Source organism: Lissotriton vulgaris, chromosome 2_1 (genome assembly GCF_964263255.1).
Source record: "Lissotriton vulgaris chromosome 2_1, aLisVul1.2, whole genome shotgun sequence".
NCBI lineage: Eukaryota > Metazoa > Chordata > Amphibia > Caudata > Salamandridae > Lissotriton > Lissotriton vulgaris.
The window spans coordinates 1004803883-1004825600 of record NC_141687.1 but is presented as its reverse complement, the minus strand read 5'-3'; the positions used below and the strand labels follow the sequence as shown (position 1 = coordinate 1004825600).

The 21718-nt window shown below is 41.9% G+C and overlaps 1 protein-coding gene across 1 annotated transcript in view; it reads right to left on the bottom strand.

Moving 5' to 3' along the window:
• The window catches only part of GRB14 (growth factor receptor bound protein 14), a 708169-nt gene that overhangs the window by 265670 nt on the left and 420781 nt on the right, over positions 1–21718 (bottom strand). The window contains exon 4 of the mRNA XM_086956601.1: positions 12103–12177. Coding sequence (XP_086812727.1) covers positions 12103–12177 — 75 coding nt within the window. The remainder of the gene's footprint in view (positions 1–12102; positions 12178–21718) is intronic.

Genomic DNA, 21718 nt, shown 5'->3' with positions numbered 1-21718 from the left:
ATTTATTAATAATTGATTGTTAAATAATATTAACTAATTAATTAATTATGGTAATTGTGTAAATGATTTTTGTGTGCGAGTTGTGGGGTTTGTAGGGGTAAAGTGTGGGAAGTAATCTGTTTTTAATTATTCATAATTCATTGTTAATTAATATGAATTCATTAATTGACAATTATGGCAATTGTGTAATTCATTTTAGGTGTGGGTTGTGTTTTTTTAGGGCTAATGGGTGGGAAGTAATTTATTTTTAATTAATTACTGTTTAGTTGACAATAAATATGAATTAATTAATTGATTATTGATTTTTGCAATTGTTTTATTTTTTTTGGGGGGGGGTTGGGGTTAAAGAGGTAAAGGGTGAGGAGTAAATTAATTTTACTTACTTTATAATTGATTGTTAAATACTATTAGTTATATAATTGAAAAGGTTTTTCAATTGTGTAATAACTGATTTACAGTTTATTTTAATAGTGGGTTGTGGGGATCATAGATGTAAAGGGTGGGAAGTTAATAACATTTAAAAGTTTTTTAATTTGTGTTTTAATAAATAATTTTTGTTTAATTGATAGTTCATTATGTTAATTATGCAATTATTATTTTTTCAATGTGCGTTGGGAGTTGTGTTGTGTTATCGGGTAGGAAGTAAATAGACTTAATTTATGTAATAATTAATGTTTTTGTTAATAAATAATTTCTGAATAAAATGTGTGAAAATTATTTTTGTATTTTATTTAATATATTAATTGTAGGTTTTAGTGATATTTACTTAACATTATAATTTTTTTTACATTAAATATATTTAGTATTTTAACTTTTAACATATTTGTATTTTTTATTTACTTTTTTCACAAATATATATATATTTTTAATGATATTTTGTTTGTTTTAAATGTTGAACTGACTGCAGTTAGAATTGTAAATGTTCCCCTTTGCAATCCAACACTTTCCTTATTGATGCACTGACTTGATGGGGAATAGTAAATGTTATCCCTCCGCTAGCCAACACTTTCCCTACTGTTGCACTCACTGGAGGGGAAATAGTAAATGTTATCAATCCGCTATCCGACACTTTCCCTACTGTTGCACTCACTGGAGTGGGAAGAGTAATTATTACCCCTCCGCTATCCAACAATTTTGCAACTGTCGCACTCATTGAAGTGAAAATAGTAATTTTTACACCTCAGCTATTCAACACTTTCCCTACTGTTGCACTCATTGGAGTGGGAATAGTAATTTTTACCCCACTGCTATCTAACACTTTCCCTACTGTTGCATTTATTGGAGTGGGAATAGTACATTTTATCCCACTGCTATCCAACACTTTCCCCACTGTTGCACTCATTGAAGTGGGAATAGTAATTTTTACCCCTCTGCTAACTAACAATTTCCCTACAGTTGCACTCATTGTAGTAGGAGTACTAATTTTTACCACTTCGCTATCCAACTCTTTCCCTACTGTTGGAATTTAGTACTTTTTTTAAATTATAAAATTCATTAAAACTATTAGTTTACTTATTGTTTTAAAGTTGAAAAAAAAAATATATATATATATAAATTATTTTATATGTGTGTTTAACTTTTTTTAAATTAAGTGTATTTGTTATATTTGTTAAAATGCATATTAAATATAATTAATGTTTTATTATTGTTATTCTCTAGTATATTTAATATGTATTAATTTATTTTATACATATATACATATAAAAAACGATATTTTGTACAACTATATTTATGGCATTGATAATTTTTTTTTCAATATTTTTGTATTGACCATTAGTAATATAAGATGCACATATTTTTTACATCGATATTTTGGTCACGATATTTTTGTATGAGGATATTTTGGGTGTCAATATTTTGTCAGTGTACCTGTTACATCACATCATAACCGTGTGGTATTTTCTTTATCACTTCTTTTACTCGTCCACCCACCAAATCCTTTATTTAATGATCTTTTTGTAATTTGCTTCTTCCAGCGCATCAATAAACTCATTGACAGATTCGATCCAGGCAGTCCATCGGTCACCTATATTCTGATTTTTGGTGGTATTGGAGGGAGACAGTAGTTTTAAAAAGGGAGGACCGCTATATTGTGCACTCTTTTTAGTAGCCATTGAAAATCTTCACTATTCCGACTGCCACAAATAGCCTTTCAGTCTTCCCAACATGATTCACCAGCTTTGTAAGCACAACCCTTGTGCTTCTTCTTGGGCTGTGGAGCCTGCTGCTGAGGTTTGATGGCACTCTTTACTCTTGTTCTGGAAAACATAATCATATTCTCTTTACCTCTCATTATCGTCACCTCTAATGTTTCTCTGCGTATTTCTGCTTCTGCTCACAGCATTTTCTTGCACCTGGTTGTTGTCAATTGTTGCACTTTCCTTACCTAGTTGTCACTGCCTTTAGCGTTTCTTTGTGTCAGAAGGCTTCCGCTTTCAGCACCTCCTTGCACTTGGCAATCAATGCCTTTGGCACTTCTCTGGTTGTCTCTGTCTTTAGTGTCACAATATATGATTGACGCCTCTGTATTAGGCTGGGGAACAGTCTCAACAAGCAAAATTCTAGCAGACTACAAATAAACTTTCTGTACTTCTTGCAGGCCTTGCACTGGATGGTGTGGTGCTTTGTAATCTTCCTAGGATCTGGGGATCGGGGAGACGATAATAGCCACACAACAACAAGGTGTTAGGTTTGCTTACACAGCAACTGTTTAATGTACACAGTATTTAAGGGCAAAGGAAATAATGAATAAGTGCTTCACTGTCTCGCTATGGTGAGGGTACTCCCATCCATCTATAACTAAATAATAATGAAACAAAAAAGTATAACGATACCCATTAGCCGTCGCCCTGGTCCTTGGCAGGGCTGAGTTCCAACCGTCCTCCGCATAAATACCGGTCCCGGTATTTCTCCAACGGAGGGCACCGGGCAGAGTAACGGCCGAAAATGCCATTCGAATACGGCTAATGGGGCTGGTTCTGTCCTCTGCGTGGCAGCGCTTAAGTTGATGACCTTTGCGCTGAGGTAAGCAGCACTCGGGAATGCCCCGCCGTGCACTCTACCGTAGTGTCCTGTTTGTGTTCAAGGGAGCGGCCGCTCTACCTTCGGCGTCTAAAAGCAGGGTAGCTCTACACCGGTTGATATGCAGTGCACGAGGGTTAGTGACAGCTACTACACCCTTTGGTTTCTCTCCGGTAAGCTTCCAACAATACCCAAGCAGAGACGCGGCAAACACCTCCCTTGGTGCGTGTCTCTGCCCAATCTCCGTCCTGTGAGTGTAGAAAGCAACACTCCGTCTCGGATATAGAGTCTCTGTAAAGCGGGTCCACGGTCTTCCGCAATACAACACGGGTCTGGCTTCTACGGACAACAAGTTTTCTACAGTAAACAGGGAGGCCAGCAAGGATAAAAAATATCCGACACAGTCCCTTGTTCCTGTGCGCCTTAAATACGCGTTTCCGTGCGCACACTAGTCGCGCCAGGCATGCTGGTCTTCGTAGTTCCTGGTACGCCTGCCGATACCAGGCTCTGCGACTGTCCTACGCTGTCATGCCCCGTTGAGCCACACAGCAGACCAGGAATTCTTGACATGCTTTGACTCCACATACACCAACCATCAATTTTCTACTTTGACTGAGACACACATGGCTCACACGACCAGTTTGCTGGACTACAGCAAATACTCCAGGAGAGCAATCTCGGTTCTTCTAGCTGCCGGGTTTAAGTAGTTCCCTATCTTGTCACCAGTTGCAGCATCCTTCCCAGCCTGGGTACATATAAATGATCATGTCATACATGTAGCTCTTTATTACACATCTTTATTCTTCAGAGTGTAACCATTAGCTGCCTATACTATGTCATGAATTTTCTTAACCACACTCAATTACTTATGTCACTATTCTACAGAGTTTGACATGGGCCAGAGAGGTCCCGCTATCTCTAACGTACACTGCACTGCATTGTGTTCTCTAGCAGTGCCATTCTTAGGTCATCCTCTAAGGTGTTACTCCCTCTTAAGCCCTGAAGATCAGGGTATCCTATTCTCTCCTACTCATACCTCAATGTTCTGCTGCACCTTCCTTGGCTTCCCTGGCCTGCCGTGCCCTATTTCTAAATGCAAGTGGAACACACCTGAGAGACGTTGAGGCTGTTGCTCCTGTACCAGCATCATAATTTAGCCCTCTACAAGAATAGTTGCCAGTTAAGTGAGAGAGGCTGTCTCCTCTCTAAGAAGGAGGTGTGAGTGGTACCAGCATGCTTGATTTGTGTTGGTCTTTGAGGAACTCCTTTCATGTTAGAGAGGGGTGAGTTGAATGATAGACTTATACAATTGGAGCTTCAAAGCTCTCTTGCGAGAAAGTGGGTTATTAGTTGGGATAGAGAGAAGTCCACCTCTATTAATAAGTACACTATTCTTGTTATGACCAGCAAATGTTTCAGTTATTTAAACTTTAGCTGAAACCCTTTTGGCTATGCCACAGAGCAGACAGGGCTAAAACAGGAAAATATGTAAAGCATTTCGAAGTACTAAACCAGCTACATAGCACAAAAAAATCCCACTCCAATGTATAAAAATAGAGAATTATTGAATGAACAAAAAAACACCAAAACAATATAAATCCAATCAGGGAAATTGGAGTTAAGAGGCCCAGGCCAGTTTCTTTTTCTCCATTGCAAGTTTCTTTGCCTCCGGTGCTATGGCTTCCAATTTGTCCTGCAGCTCTCTTGCTGATTGCTAGTCAGTGAGCTCCAACTGACAGATGGCAGTTCAGAAGGGCTTATAGTGGTATAGCATGTTTCAATTGCAGCCCTGGATAGTACACCATAAAATACATTTTAGGACAGGTTGCCACTTGCCCCTTTATCTTCTGGGGCAGAATCCACTGCTCCATCCTCAGAGGGGATCTCTGCTTGGTAGACTACTTTCCAGACATTGAGCACTGTTTTATAATTCACCTTTCTGGTATTCTAGTCACTCTTAAACTGTGTTTCTCTGCATGTGACCTTTATGTTACCACTGTGAGAGTTGTAAGGGTATTGAGATCCAACTTCATGTCCCATATAAAAAGTGCAAAATCAATTTTATTTTCAGTTTAATTGCGGGATTTTTTATTTCCAACTTGTTAGCTAAGTGGTACTCCTAAACATAAGTTCTGGAGTACACTGCTGAACACCAATGTGAGTACTCTGGATCCCACTGCTGAACATCAATGTGAGCAAGTAGATTAGTAGTTGGGGTGTATGGCAGTCCGCCTCAAATAAAGTAACTATTCTTGTTAGCTCCAGTAAAAGTTTCAGTAATTCAGTAATTTAATTTAAACCTGAACTCAACCCCTGGCAGCTATGGCACAAAACAGACAGTCGTAACTTAACAAAATGTGTAAAGCATTTAGAAGCGCCAAAATATATATTTTTAATTTGAAATCACAGCACAATAAAAATTCCACTCCACGTATAACAATAGAGAATCGTTTAAGAAACAAATTTGCTTGAAACGCTAAACATCCATTTCGGGTAAAAAGAGAAATTAATTTTTAATAATTTAAATAATAGCAGCAAATAGCATAAAGCTCCAACTGGAGTCATCAGGTTGCTCTTGACTGGGACCAACACGCAATATAAGGCCGTCTGTGATGGAAACCAGCTTTGTCCCCTGCAGAGGTTTTACCTTTTGACTTAGGGTCTGATTCCAAAACTGACGGTCTTGCGACTGCCAGACTGGAGATGGTGCAGGTGTGCTGGTCCACCATTTTGCCGATAACGACTCTGAAAATCATATCAGCGGTGGACCGCCAGCTGCACCAGGGAACAGTCATTCTCTGGCGGTGGTGCAGGAGCGCCACAATGCATTACACTGAGAAGGGACTGGCATATTTTGAGCACCTATACCCCCAGCCTTTTCATGGCAGAGCCCCACCATGAAAAGGCAGGTGGTGCAGGAACAAAGGGGGCCCTACAGGGCATCTATGCCCCACATCATGGGGAAAAATTCAGGGGGCACAACAAGTGCCCCCTGTCCGTATTCCCCCCCAGTTCCACCATGGCATGGATGTCATAATCCATGCCATGCTGGAATTTTGTGGCCTTTCCCATTGCGATGCCTGTTTTCAAGGCACCACCATGGTAAAAGGCCAAAGGACCGCCAACCGTATCACAAGTTGTGCTGTTTCAACTCATAATATGGCTGGCTATTCATGAGCAGGTTTGGCATAGCGGAGGTGTCGTATAGCCGTCGCCACTGACCCAAACTCGTAATCAGGAACTAAGGGGTCTATTAGTATGGTGGGGGGATCTGCCCGCCATAACAGACCGCCTGCATACAATTTACAACCGCCATATTATGATGGCAGGGGGTACTGCGGCAGACAGGAAGACCATATTCAACCCTTTTCCAGGAAAACCATATTCAACCCTTTTACGCCCAGTCGACTCATCAAATGGGTCCAAAGGGTTGAATATGGTGGCGGTGTCTGCAAGACACCGCCATCCATATTACAATGTATGCGGGAAACAGCCTTTCCATGGTGGCGTTGCTGCCATGGAAAGGCATGCAGTGTTTGCAGTTGGGGTCCCATTGCGGGCCCCAAGGATGTTGAGGGTTTTTTGGGACACATGGGGGGTTCCTTTGGTACCCCCTGCATTTGCATGTACAAGGAGGCAGGCACCGCAATGTGCCTGCCACATTGTGCATGCAAATGCACAACATGCATTTTTCACATTGTGGCAGGTGCTGCATACATCACCGCTCGCCGCAATCTGAAAAATGCGGAATGCTCCCGCCAGTATGGCGGGTGCATCCTAATTGGATTTGTGGGACTACGGCACATATAGCGGGCAGTCCCATTTGCCGTTACAATGGTGGGTGGACTTTTTCCACCCGCCATCGTAATAGACCACTAAGGGCCATATGTACGTGGCAAAATACCGGTCGGTAACGGCCGATTTCGGCTGTTACCGACAGGTATTTGTAATTCCAGATGTAGGGGGCCTGAAAATTACCGATTCTGTATATTTACCGAATCGGTAATTTTACCGAATCGGTAAATTACCGATTCGGTAAATGTACAGAATCGCAAATTTGGGATGTAGGTGGCACTGGAAACAGTGCCACAGGCCCTTAGAAATTCGTTATTTACCATGAAATACAATGGCATGGTAAATAACGAATTTCTGTGTACATGCACATCTGTGCTTGTACACCTGTGCCATGTGGCACACATACATGCCCTAAGGGCATGTATGTGTGTCACATTGCACACAAGCCAAAATCAGGGGTGCAACAGGGTGTCATAGTGACACCCTGTACCTCTTGACAAATCGGTAAAATTACCGAATCGGTATTTACCGATTCGGTAATTGCCCTTGATTCCTATGGGCCTCAAGGCCCATAGGAATCAAGGGCAATTACCGAATCGGTAAATACCGATTTGGTAATTACTGAATATTACAGAATCGGTAATATTTAAAGAATTATTACCTACATGGCATTTACCGAATTGTAAATACTGAATCGGTAAAATTCGGTATTTACGATTCAGTAAATGCCATTTACCTACATATGGCCCAATGTCTCTGAAATGGAAGACAAAAATTGTCACCAGGCAATGGAAAGTCAGAAAGCCATCAGGCAAGATCCCGGTAATGGAGTTGACTTTTATTGGGAAAGCTCGGTGGGATAAATTCAGAATTCAGACCCAAGGAAGGTCTCTCATTGGCTGGCTACTTTTGGCACCTTCACCGATGAAGGTTTTTATGTTCAGACTCAGTCACTTTTTGGAGCTACGATTCCTCCTGTGGGGCAAGTCTCCAAACTGCTGCTGAACATATATATATGTGTAAATATTCTGTATGTATTATCTAAACCTGCATTTATATGTTTGTTTATAACCCTGAAGAAGTCCCATAGGGACAAAATGCGTTGGCTACTTTGTTTCCTTTTTTAACACCTTAGCTGCGTGTAAACATTTCTCCCCAGTGCCTCGCTGTCCATTAGAACTAGTGCTGAATGGACGTTCAATGGTCGTGCGCAGCACTGGGGAGGTAGCGCTGCTGACGACCATTGGCCGTCAGCAGCACTTAAGGGGTTAAAGAAGAATTTTGAATAAAGATAAGTTATACAATGACCTGCTGATTTGTTTCTGAAATGTTGTCATCTATTATATATGCTATTAATGAGTTGAGTGCCGGATCTTTGTTTGTTTATAATTATTTCTGAGGAGTCTTCCAACGGGGACAAAGGGGTATTGCGTCTCAGGTCTCTGGCACCCAAGCAAACCACCTTAACCCAACTAGGGGATAGGTGCAGTCACTGTTGTCCCATACCCTGTGAGTTTTTGTGTTAATATGCTACTAAACAATGCTCCATGAGACCGAATACCATCTCTGCAATGTCCCACTTGAACACATTTGCTGCTACTGAAAAGCTCCAAGTGGAAACAACTTGAATTGTTGGACAAAAGGTAAAGCACTTCTGTTAGATTGACTTGGCAGGTTTTTAACAGTCCTCTGGAAATCTTTAGAATCAAAAGGTTTCTAGTCCTAGGTTTGTCAGGATACAGCCAAGGGTCCCAGGACCTCAGGAACAGCACTTTGGGGTCGATACTCACTCCCGCAGAAGCCAGAGGTCCATATGGAACTGGTCAGATGGGCCCTTCAGGAAAAGGGTTTCTAGCAGTTGTTGTGTACTTGTTGCTCATCAACAGGTCAGCCAAGTGAATCTTGGAGTCCAGCTATTTGTCTTGGGCACAAACCAAAGCAGGCCCAGCCTTTCGGGTATCCGCACAGGTCTCAAAAGCAAGTGCAGTTCTTTTGTCTTCCACAGGCCTAGTGGTGTTAAAAGGGGAGTGTCCAGGGGTACCACATGTATGCCTGGCACAGGCCTGTGGAAATTTGTGATGCCTGCAAACAATCCTACAGTGCACCTCTTAGCCCAATCTACGACGAAGACCGTCTATATGCCCCTCACAGAGGTGTGACCATAGAAATGATCAACCCCTCCTCTGCGGTCACTTCAAACCAGTTTTTAAGGCAACTCTCCTCCTACTGAGATTGGTTCCTCCCTGCTAGAACAAGGAAACGCCCTGCACAGGTGTCAGATAACACTTGCCTGTGACAGAGGAGGTTTCTTTAAAATATTCAACTTCCTGGTCACAGCCCAGATGGTAATGGTGTCAGAGGAACTGAAACAACTCCCCACACCCAATGCCTTTGTTCTGGTCTGGGATCAGTTTTTACAACTCATGAAGGGACTATTATGTTCACAGATGAGAGTTTGAGGTCATGCAATTGTGCTTCCAAAGCCTGTAAGCAGGGAAAAGTTAACTTTCTAAAAGTAGATTCTCCAAAAAAACGTGTTACAAATCCAACTTCACCAGTGAACTAGACTTGTAATAAAATTTACAAAAGTCCAAGAATGAACTTTTGAAGCGGTTTTCTAGAAGGAGATAACATTGTTTAATGCAATATGTATCCCAGTGCTTTCCTATGGAACAGCCAACCCCGTCACAGTGAAAATACCCGCTGGGGACTTTTGACTGTAAGAACTTGCTTAACATCAACCTTTTACATGGTCTACTTTTAAATACCATGTACTCGGCCTTATGGGAGGACCGCCTACTTCGGTGTGACTTAGTAATATTTGAAATGAAGGTTTAGGCATATCAAAAGTGGTAATTTGGCTGGTCAAAGTTGCAGTTTTAAAACTGTACAGCCAGGCTTCAATGTTAGCCCTGCAGTCATGTTTGCACTGTCAATGTAGTGGATGACACAATGAGTGCTACAGTCCAGTAGTGACATTTAACTTACAGACCCTGTACAATGAAATATATCCCAGGGACTGATAGATACGCTCTATATGCCAATTAGGATGTGGACATTTCTACTTCTATTAGGGGTTAGAGCACATGCACTGGGTCCTGGTTGGCAGTGCCCTACTGCACATAGTCAAAACAAAAACAGCAGCAGTGTTCCAAAACATGATGGTAATAATGAAAAAAGAGGCATTTCCCTACATCTCTGAATGACTGAATGCATATTTTCACAGCTTAGTAGCGACACATATTGCAATACGCTCTTGGTTCTCATCTTTGAAACAACATCCAAGGATGCACGGCACCAGACCTAGCATCAACTGTTTCTATAACTCCCTGGTAACATAATGCTTCTTTGCGCTTTGAGGGTCTCAGGCTTGGAAATCACAGAAAGAAAACTCGGAATAGGTGGACTACAATCCTTTTGTCCTGCACTTTCATCTAAATCACCATTGCATCACAGGATTCAAAATTACAACACCCTCTACGTACTGATTCATTTAAAATGGTATGGTGTAACTATGTTTGCCTGGCCTATTATGTCACAAGCCTGGGCCACGCCCAGACCCCAGTTCACATTAAGAAGCGTCTCAAAAGCTATGTGCCACGACGTACCCTCCGATCATCTGAAGCAGGCCTCTTGGCATGCCCTTGCTTCAATACGTCCACCAAAGGGGGCAGACCCTTTTCTGTAGTGATCCACAACTGTGGAACGGGCTGCCAGACAGCCTTCGTAAGGAACCCACCCTCCTTCCATTTAGGCCATGCTGATCTTGGTGAGGTTTAGACTCTGTCTCATAGCGCTAAGAGACCTGTTGGTGAGCATACACTCTATATGTCACAGTTAACAATAACAACAGTATTTAGCAAGATGTAGGAAGATGGGTTATTATTTGTGCAGTTTTTGAGTCCTGTGCAAATAATAGGTCCATCCTTTCCCCTTACTGGGAACCAAACACCTTATTGTAGTGCTTGCCTCTCTCAGGGTAGCAATACAGAGCAGTTAAGGCCTACTCAGGGGGAAATTGTAGGCTTGTAATCGCCGTTTGTGGACACACAATAATAATACTCAATAAATGATATTCCGGTCTGTGACTTTTTGGATCCTCCATAATTGGTTATGGTGCTCTTGTTCCACCCCATTTTTATTAGGTCGAGCCTAGGCAGCGCATGCATTGCTCTGCGAGGAATGCTGTATTTTGTATGTGTGCTATCAGGGACTTTGGACACAGCCACCGCTGTTGGTTGGTTACTGGGGCTACTTTTTAAAATTATTTTTTTCTGTTTGGTTACTTTTGTGCATTTTTCTTGCCTTTTAGCGCTTGGTTCCCTCCCAGTGGACATCACCAGTTGATTATTTTGATTGTCCAGTTCTGGCCATCGCTTGACTCTGCTCGCTCACCCTACACCCCCCATCATGCACAAATGCAGTGTCCATCTATGTTGTTATCGGAAGGGAGAACATTTAGGCCCTCTTCTACAGGCTACTAGCCTGACAAAGAACGTCATGGGATCCCTGAAGTAAGATCAAGATTAAACAAGTTTTGCCATGCAATAGGTTTCGCATTACTGAAAGTTTGACCTATTGGCTTTGCAAATAATAATGCAATGCCAATAGCTCAAACCTTGGGTAATGCAAGACCTTTTGCCTTGAAAATGCTTATATGTCAATGGAATTTGTAGGCCAAAGGGAAGAAATAAGCACTCCAAGGAAGTATACCCCCTATGTGTATAATAAAGTGTATTTTATTCAGCTGGACAGGGCTGTCCCCAGCCCTTGGATAGTGTGACAAATAATTAGCAGATGCAGATTTATTATCCTCACCCTTTCCTCCTAAGGAACTGAGGAAAGCACAGGTAATTACTCTTTTTGTGTGGGGTGGCCTTTATTCCCTCTGATGGGGAGAAATGTAACTTGTCACAGCAGGATAACAAAAGGCCTGGGTCCTGATCCTGAGCTGTGCCAGGGAAATACGACCATGTTGAATGATGCATATGTTGCACTGATACCTTCTTGGAACCTGCATATTTGGTTTTGCCCCATTTTTTTATGTCACTGGAACTAGTAGGTCAAAGGGTAGCAAAAATGCACTCCAAGGAAGGGTATCCCCTATGTGTTTTATGAAGAACCACTGCTGAGAAAACAGTAAACCACAATGATTTTCCCTATGAGTGTACACTAACATTATAAGGCCTACCCCTGCTGAATGTCTAATCCTGCGGAGTCCCCTCTACACCATCTCTTTTATATTATTGAAAATAAAACCACGGTGTTTGCGCCAGTGTGACTTACCTTCAAAGTTTCTGTTGGGGTCATCTGTTCAGGTACTTCGTTTGTAAACGACACCATATGAGTGGGAAAATAAGTCTGATAGATAAAACACATTAAACAAAAACAGATTCATAACATTTCTGTATTGTTCCTTCAGATGAATTGTGATAGTTATTTTTAGTAGTTAAACATAAAGAACTTCACACAGAGGTTTATAATTTAACAATCAATTAACGCACTGGTGTTATTGTTACTCAGAACTCATGATTCCAACGTTTTTGCTATGTTTTATTAAAGGTAATACAACCTTATGCAAATACTGTGTACATAATTGTACAATTATAACGGAGCTTTAGAGAAATAAAAAATGATTAACCATATTAACAATGGCAAATATCACAAAGTGAAAACACATATGTCAAAGGCAATAACTAGTATTGCACCTGCTGCTTGAGTTCCTTCTAAGCCCTCTGATAGTTGATGAAAGGCGAATCAAGTGGGGAAAAGGCTTTAAAAAATGTAGGGGCATATTACCAAGCAATAGCGATAATTATCGCTATTGCTTGGTTAGAGACAAAAAATTACCGCTGACCTGCGGCGATTTTTATCGCAAATAAACCTTGGTATTACCAAGATTTATCGCAAATGCGATAACAAACGGCCGCAATGCATGAATATCTCTGAAAAGTCAACGATATTCATGCATTACCGAGCTAATGCTCTTAGCCATGTTATCCACCTCCCATTGGATAACATGGCAAAGAACTGCTCAGGGCAGGTGTTAACTTTTGGAGATATTCACGCTTAGCACGAATATCTCCAAAAGTATTAATAGGAGATAGCGATGTTAGCAACTGTTTCCAGTCGCTAACAGCTTGGCACGCCCACTTTGCATGTCAATAGTGATAAATATCACTGACATGCAAAGCGGGGCCCAAGATGGTCACTATCTCCTACTAGCTGTTGCTAACTGGTGTTAGCGACAGCTAGGTAATAGGGAGATAATTTTATCTCCGCTTTCTTGGCTTTTAAAGCCAAAAAAACGGAGATAAACCCCCTGATAATATGCCCCATAGACCCTTGAATAAATAAAATGTAAATTGGATGTAATACAAGGATCTGTTAAGAGACCAAGGGCCTTTATCACAATAAGATAGTAAAATTTCCTCCATCGCAACATACTTTATTTTAGTCGATAGTCAACTTTTTGGGAACTCTCAAATAATTTGATGGACACACATTGAGTGCTCAAATGCATAGGTGTCACAAATTTGTAAAAATAACAGGTGTACATTTATTCATATATAAACACCACACACAAGTGCATTTGCATGCACTAACTTTATTTTGTTTTCTACATAGTGAAAATTATTTTTGCTTCTGCAGTAACCCTTGCTTTAAGGCTGGTGCCAGTGCTAGGGGTATGCCCTCCTTGTTTTAGACCATAAATAGGTATAAAGTGATAGGGACCTCATTTGGAGTTTTGTTGTGGGCTATCAAACAGCAGTGCTGGTTATGCCACCAACTTCACTTCCCCTCCCTGTATGCCATGAGAGAAATCCGGGTCAGAGAGTCCATGGGCAGTTAGAATGTGCTGGATGCCTCCAGAGCCCTGGATCAAACTGGGTACCAAATACCCACTTTTAGCATTTGACTCTCAGGCTAGCAGGGCAGAGCAATCCACTCCATGACATCCTTTGGAGGTGGTGCTGGGGGTTAGAGACTCAGAATTCAGCAACATAACCATCACCACTTTACAAATTGCTGCCTAGTCAGAGCTTTTACATTTAAAAAATAAAGTGCACTTTATTCCACATCAGATAAATGCTATGCTCATTTGTAAAACTATATACACGCTGGCTGATGGAGAAGGCTATGCTGATAACATCTAAGGGACAACACAGTCAGCAAGGGGACATAACAAAGAAAGGTCATACAAGGCCAGTAACCCCAAAAGGTCATTGGTTCTCATTAGCCAGAGGCATCCCTAGTGGTTTACAAAACAGCAGGGTCTAGGACCTAGGAAAATACTTCCTGTCCATGTGCCTTAAACAAACATAGAAGTGGATTAGCCTACGTCAGGCCTACTGGCTTAGTCAGGGTCCACTACAGAACATAAACCCTTCACTCATAATGCATTTAATCATGAAAATCATTCCAAGGGGGTAGCAGAGTTATGCAGTGGTTATCTTTTCAATTGTGCCAAAAATATGCATTTTATTTGCACACATCATTCCAGTATCAATATGGCATGCACAATTGAATATTTTGTATACAAACCTCATTTCTACATTAAGCAGGCTACCCATCAACTAAAGGAAACATAGCAATAAAGATGAATGGACCCCATAGCGTCTGGGCAAAAGCCCCAATTAATAGGAGGGCTTATTCACAATAAAATTAGAATGCTGCATTTAAAATTAGCTAGAAGAACTCCTCAGAGATATACTATTTTCTGGGGTGGCCGGCAGTGTTTCTGTGGTGCCACATCCCCCCTGCAGTACCGTACACCAACTATTCTTATTTTTCGTATGTGGTCCCATTGCTTTCTGGAGTGAGCCATTCGCCCACTGCAATCCTAACCCACCTGTATATTGTAAGGAAATATTTTCCTTTTTAGGCACATTTTTGATATGTGCTCTCTGGGGGTGGTTGCTACTTGCAGGTGCTGCTGCCCTTGTGGGCACCCGCGTGTAGAGCCATGTTTGTACTCTTCCACTTCCAGCACTAAACACTGCTGCATTTGGCTTGTAGGGAAGTCTGTAGTTTCTAGTTCTATCACCCATTTGGGAGACAGCAAGAAAATAGAAGCACAGTAGCACTACTCATGCAGGCTGCCCCTGGGTGCAAAGCCAGTTCTGTAAGCAACTTCCAGGTTCCCCCACCCCTAAATCTTAGACACAAATCTTGACGGTGCTTGTGAGGAATTGGGATCTGAACCTCTTTACTCGCCCAGATTTTTAGGGTTTGGACCACATAGCTATTGGAACTCTGCTCTAAGTGAGTCTCAATAACTAAATCTCAACGTAAGCACTGGTAAAATGTTTGAACCACCAGTGCTTTTCTTCTAAAATAAGGTCTGCTTCTGGGCAGCTGCGACAAGAGACTGCATTGTTTACATGAGTCTAAGTATCATATGAATGTGCACTTGTGTGCGGACTGAGCAAGTGGGACTCCAGTTTAACTTAGCCTGCTATCTGTTGGCAGGTATCCTTTTGCACATGAGACCTTTAATATATGAATTAGGACCTGTGCGGGCCTTACAATTTAATTGAGCTTCTAAAGAGAAATATCCCTACTTCTTTTTGACTATATATGTTAGTCGGAGGTGCTTTATTGCGAGCTTTTATTGCTTTACTGTAAGTTTGTAGTGCTTTATTGTACTCCCACTGTAGTTGGAAGCTGCCCCAACCTATTAACGTTGCATTTGCTCAACCTAGAGAACAGACTGTCATCGCTTTTCATGGGAATATAATATTTCTTTCCATATTTGCACACCTTCACTCACTTTTTGTTTGGGAGTAATTTCCAGAGTCAGGCCTTAATGTGATTTACAATTTGAATTACCCTTCTAGCTTAAGGTAATTACTCTGCTAGTCCAAAGGTGGATCAAATCCCCCAGCACACAACAGGCCAATTTTTCGGGGGATTAGGGTTAGCCTTCTCCTAGGAGAGGAAGAGGGTGGGGAAGATATGTTAATGGTCCAATTAAACTTCACGTACTGGCAAACCTGGGAATGCCCTCCCTTAGAGAAACAAGAAGGGAGGCAGCCAGACCTCCGGCACCACTAATAGAAAGGACTCTCTTTTAAAGATTTGAAGAGAAGGGTCCAGCTTGCTGCATCATTTAGTGGCAGACTAAAAGCTCCAGAGGAGATGTGGCTTACCAAGAATTGTTTCTGCTATCTTGAAACCTCCCGTCAGACAGTGCAGAGGATGTGGATTATGGATGGAGGAATAATATGGCATTGTTGGCCACCCAAATTACAGCATTTTCCACCTCCTTTTTCAAACCGCATGCAGAAGGCAAGATCTCTGAGAAGTAGTGGGAACTGCAGAAGACCTGGACAGGTGGAACACTTGCGGATGAACCTCTGTATGGAGTGAAATGGCACTCTGAATGAGTACTAGCTTGGACTCTGTTAAGCCGGTGTCTCCAGGGTCAGTGGCATCGAGTTGCCCATTTCCTGGAAAGAGCCCACATGCCGAACCACCCATAGAAAGCTTCTTGCTTTTTTTAAATTAAAGATAACATATTCAAGGGACAGTCTTTAAAACCTCTCCCTGTAGCTGCACTCTAAACTTACACGCAAAATTGGAACTCCTAGTGAGACTGTTGTCAGTGTACTGTAATCTCTCCCTTTGTTCCTGTGAGAAAGGTTTGTTAGTTAGTTTCTGCTCGTCACCTAATTCAGATTTTTCTCTCACAGACCCTTCCTCCACCAGGAGAATTCAAATTCCTCTCAGATGGGCCTACTTTCCAGGGGAGGATTTGAATTGCAAACTGGTCATCAAATAATTAATCTGGTCTAGCAGGGAAGCTGAAATCCTGACTTTCAGTATGGCTGGCTCAATGATATGTAGTGAATGCCAAAGTACATCATGGAGCACAGATATGGCCAAATTATTTATGTATATGATGGAACAACATTTTTAGACATAATCCAAAAAAATATTTTAGACATTTTGTATCTAATGTGTAAAAGCAATTAACACTGCCAGGGTTTATTATGTACACCCTGACAGGCAGCCCGCCACCTGTCAGGGTGATGGAGATCATCTCCTCTGCTAGGTTGGAGGGACTACTGCTCACCAATTTAAGAGCTTACTGCTTGTCAAGTCGATCTCTGCTCCTCCATAGAAGCTGCTGCCACAGGAGCTGCTGTGAGGGCTCAGAAAGTTTGGTGCAGGGCTGTCATATTTATGATAGCCACACACCAAACTTTTTTGTATTTCTGAAAATAGAAAGCCCCTAGTATATGGTACCTTAGGTACCAAGGGCATAGGTACCCCAGAGGCCTACCAGGGGCTGACGCATGTATTATGCCCCCCCTGGGAAGCCCTCGAAAATGGCAACACAGGTCTGCACTTGCAGCCTGGGTAAGGTGGTGTAAGCACCCCTTACTGGGATATAGTATACCTATATCCACCATTTAAAACAGACACATATTAACCTATAAGTTACTCCTATGGCAGGCCTTGACAATCCTGAACGCAAAGTGCTTGGTTGTGTGTGAGAGGGTGCCCTAGCATGAGCTGAGCCCCTCCGCAGCTTTCGGGATCCCTTCCTTATTGCTGTTCTGCTATCTGGCCATACCATATACTCTTAAGTGCATTATAATTCTCATGGTTAATGCTAACTTTGGTTTGGATTTATCAAAACATGTTGTGTTTGGTGTCAAACACTTTGGGATACTACCCCTTCCGCCAGTTCTGGCGGCGGGGGTAGCATCCCACCCTTCTAGAGGGAAAAGGCATGTACACACTGGTATACCCGGTTAAAGTTTTACAGAGCCTCAGCATCACAAAATGGAGACTGCTGCCACAGACATAGTCTAACCTCCTGCTGCTAGACGAAACCCTGGCAGGGGAGGCCTGGACAATAGGTTTCCTGTCCAGGGAGGTGCCAGCACCTCCCCAGACAGGTTTTAGTGTATTGGGGCAGGGTGGGTTGCAGTTCAGTTCAGTTCTTTATCATAACAAATACAAGAAAATACATCATCAGATAAAAACCTGACAGTATAAATTGGGTGCATGATTATTAATATTTCAGATAATAATGACTTCGCTCATAATAAAATATGTCAAAATACCATTAAATCATTATACATTTTTCAAATACATCAGGGGGCTCAGGGATCCAACATAGACTTGCGTGTTCTAATAGCTATTCTAAGAAAAGTGCATGTGCGAAAGATCAAATCTTCATCATCCATGGTTACTATACGCAAATAAGCCTCGTCCAGACTAATAGGCTGTTTCTGTTTAAAATAAGAATTTAAAAGCCACATGGAATATTTAATATAGTATTTACAGAAAAATAAAAAATGTATAATTGCTTGTCCACTCCTCCCATCACATTGACAGGGTATTTGATTAAGATTAGGGTGGTAACCAAGGGGAAAACAAAGTGCAAATCTGATGGTGCCAGCTCTTAGACGGCATAATAAAGTCCTCTCCCAGCGACTCATAGGTAGAGTGAGATATAAATGAAGGGGGGAGCAAAACTGTTCAATAGACATATAGTTGTGCGCACAAATGTTTTCCAAGATTCTAAATCGATCCTCTCTTCATTATAACAAGAGTAAAGAGCGTTCCTCAATTCCTTTTTAGGCTCTACTTCTGCTGTGCTAGGATCTAGGAAAATTCCTCCTTTATTAATGCTGGGCAAGCTTTGTTGCACACCTCTTAACCATGGGATTTCCATCCCCTTATCAAACTTTAGACAGTCCTCAATAATCTGGCGGGTGAGGGAGGCTGCTTCATTCTTCCACACTGAAAGCCAAAAAGAGCAGATCGAGCACAAATGAAATCAGATATAAAATTAATATTTCGTTCCCTGTGGCATATGTATTGAGGGGTCGAGATTGGGACACACAACAGTTTCCTACAGAACCTGTTTTCTTCTTGTTGGATTAGCTTTTTATTATGCCCCAAATCTCAGCACCATATGTGGCCACCGGGATACACTGCAGTTTATACATTTTCTGAATTGCTAAAATGGCCCCGGTAGTCTTAGGACGAGGAAGACTCAGAATTGAATTGGTGGCCTTTGAGAACTTGCTCCTGGTGTTCCAGGAGCCGTTCGCAGCAAAGACCAACCCCAAATAAATAAACGAACGTGTACATGTCAGTTTTTGGCTATCTACTGTGATAGTACCTAGCTCTCTCTTCCCCGGCCCAGTGCACATTAAAAAAGATTTCTTAAAATAAACACGTAAGTCTAAGTCATTCATATACTTATTACAATTTTGTACCAGATTGCGCAGGGAAATGGGGGTCCATCCAATAAGGACAGTGTCATCCGCGAATAAAAGTATGGGAATTGATTTTCCATTAATTTTAGGGACGTCTTGGGCGGCTGTTTTCAGAGAATTATTCAGCCCATTAATATAGATGATGAAGAGAAGGGGGGCCAAGACACATCCCTGTCTGACCCCACTTCCCACGTCAAATACCCCTGAGACCTCCCCTCCCATACCGATCCTCACCCGTGCCTTAAGATCCGCTAGAAAATGTACCAACGGCTCATCCAGCCCACCCACCAGAAGGATTTTCCACAACTTTACCCTGTTAACAAGGTCAAAAGCTGTGAACAGATCCATAAATGCCATATAAATCGGTGACTTCCGTGCAATGGTGTATTTGCCAAAAACCAAATTAAGGTTGAGGCATTGTTTAACTGTTCCCACTGGAGAACCAGGCCTTATGGGCCTGGCGGCGCAGGGCATGCCTTAAATCCCCGAGTTCACCTGCCTTGTCGAACAGAGACACAAGACACTCTGTTGGGCGTAGAAAAGCAGGTTTATTAGCTGCAGCCACACACAGTTGTCCTAGAAGTACATACAGAGTGTATATTCTAAGGAGACTGTCACTTCAATCCGTGGCGCACAATCTCTTATAGTACACATATTTACGACATATACTCCCAACACACACAAAGCTGACCAATAGGAAAAATTGGAAAACAAGCTATCAGGTGTCTCAAATACGCCCCTTTCTCGAACCCCGTGTGTTACCTCTCCCAACAAATTAATCAGTGCTAGTACCGACAATCCAATTTGCAGGTGGCAGGACGCATTTGTGTGCCTCAAAGGATAGTTGTGTAACAAGAGAATACAAGGAGAGAATTGCGAAGGCCAGTCGGATAAGATAATGTAAGGAAAGAATAGGAGAAGCCAAATAGTCAGTCGAGACAGGGATCAATCAACCCAGACATGGATTAACGAACTCGGCCAGACCCTGACATCGGTTTCGTAAACAAGGGCAGGGAGTTACTCTTTAACAGAAGGGACACGTAGCAGCTGAGAAAAGCAAAAACACTCAGTTCGCCGTGCTGCCTGAGTGAGGGCAACACAAAATAGCAATGAAATACAAAATGGCGGCCAAATATGGGACGAAGCGAGAAACCAAAGAACCTCACCACCTTGCTCCGGAATCCTAGCTGGCATGGTTCCAAAATATAGTTATCCTCCGTCCATGTTAGAATTTTACTATACAAGACTCTCCCTAATATTTTTAGCGTATTATCTATTAGGGAAATAGGTCTGTAATTGCATGGCTGGGACCTGTCTCCTTTCTTAAAAACCGGTACGATTATACTCTTGGCCCATGTAGCGGGTAAATTGGCAAGAGTCAGGTTGTTAAAATTGTTTAAAAGTAGTGGGCCCCAAAAATCAGGGTTCCATTTAATTAAATCAATTGGGAACCTGTATGGCCCAGGAGCTTTATTCCCTAGACTCTGCCGAATCGCTTCTTGAACTTCTGTAATGGTTATCTCTATTGGAACTAAAGGGCCGGGTGCATAAGTTTCTACCTCCGCTAATTGGGTAGTACATATTGATGAAAAATAGTTTACCCAGGCATCACTAGAGATATTACAGCTTATCGGAGTTGATAGCTGGCCCATTGATCGGAGGTCCTTCACTGCTGCCCAAAAAGTATTACCTTTTTTTTGAACTGGCTGCCTCAGAGATGGTTTCTTTTTTTTTTTCTTTTTTTTTTTTAACCAAGTCATAGCAGGAGTCAGACAAAAGAAAGAACATATCAGAGAAAAAAATACAGTACAGATAGTTCAAACATAACTAGAGACTGTAAATGACAAATAATAAAGATGAACAAAATAGAAATAAATAAAGAGGCGGGCCGGAGAGGAAGCTATGGCACTGGTAGCACAGACACATAATACAAAGTAGTCATAGTTTCAATAAAACATATTATTAGAAGAGTTTAGTTGTTCAACAGTAACTAATAACACTAGGGGTTGGGTTGATACCAGCCTTCCAGTTGGTAACGGGAAGCCAAATTGCCTCCCCCAGTTTCTTTGCTTTGTATCCCCTTGTGGCATATATGAGATGGTTTCTCAGTGTTCAGTCAGGAGGGCCTTCTTTCTATTTACAGTCGCCATATTATATTTCTTTCTGGCTAGTTGTACGTCCGTTGCACACATCGGAATAGCTACTTGTGCCCTGCGTAGGTTCCTATTTGCAAGTGTACATTCATGGTCGAACCACCTTGGGCTACTTTCTGTTTGGGGTATAGGTTTTGATAGAAGTGTTTTTATAGCTTGACATAAGAGGTTATAATCCTGGATTATCTTTGTGTGTGGGGATTGCAGTGACAGGCAGGAATCAACCCTGAGTACTTTACCACTGTCAGCTCCCTTCCAGTGTAATCTTAACTTATTATTCGTTAGTGTCAGATTCGAAGCCCCGCTTTCAATCTGGAATACAGGTCTAGATGCCGAGTTTAATAATATTCTAATGGGGCTGTGATCCCCATGATTTGATGCAATAACTTTTGCCGCTTTTAATAGATCTTCAAGTAGAGGAGAAATAAAAACAAAGTAAATCGTGCGGCGACAGCCCCTGCCCCTAAATGTTGGTTGCGTATGGTCAGTTGTATTTAGCCCGCCAAC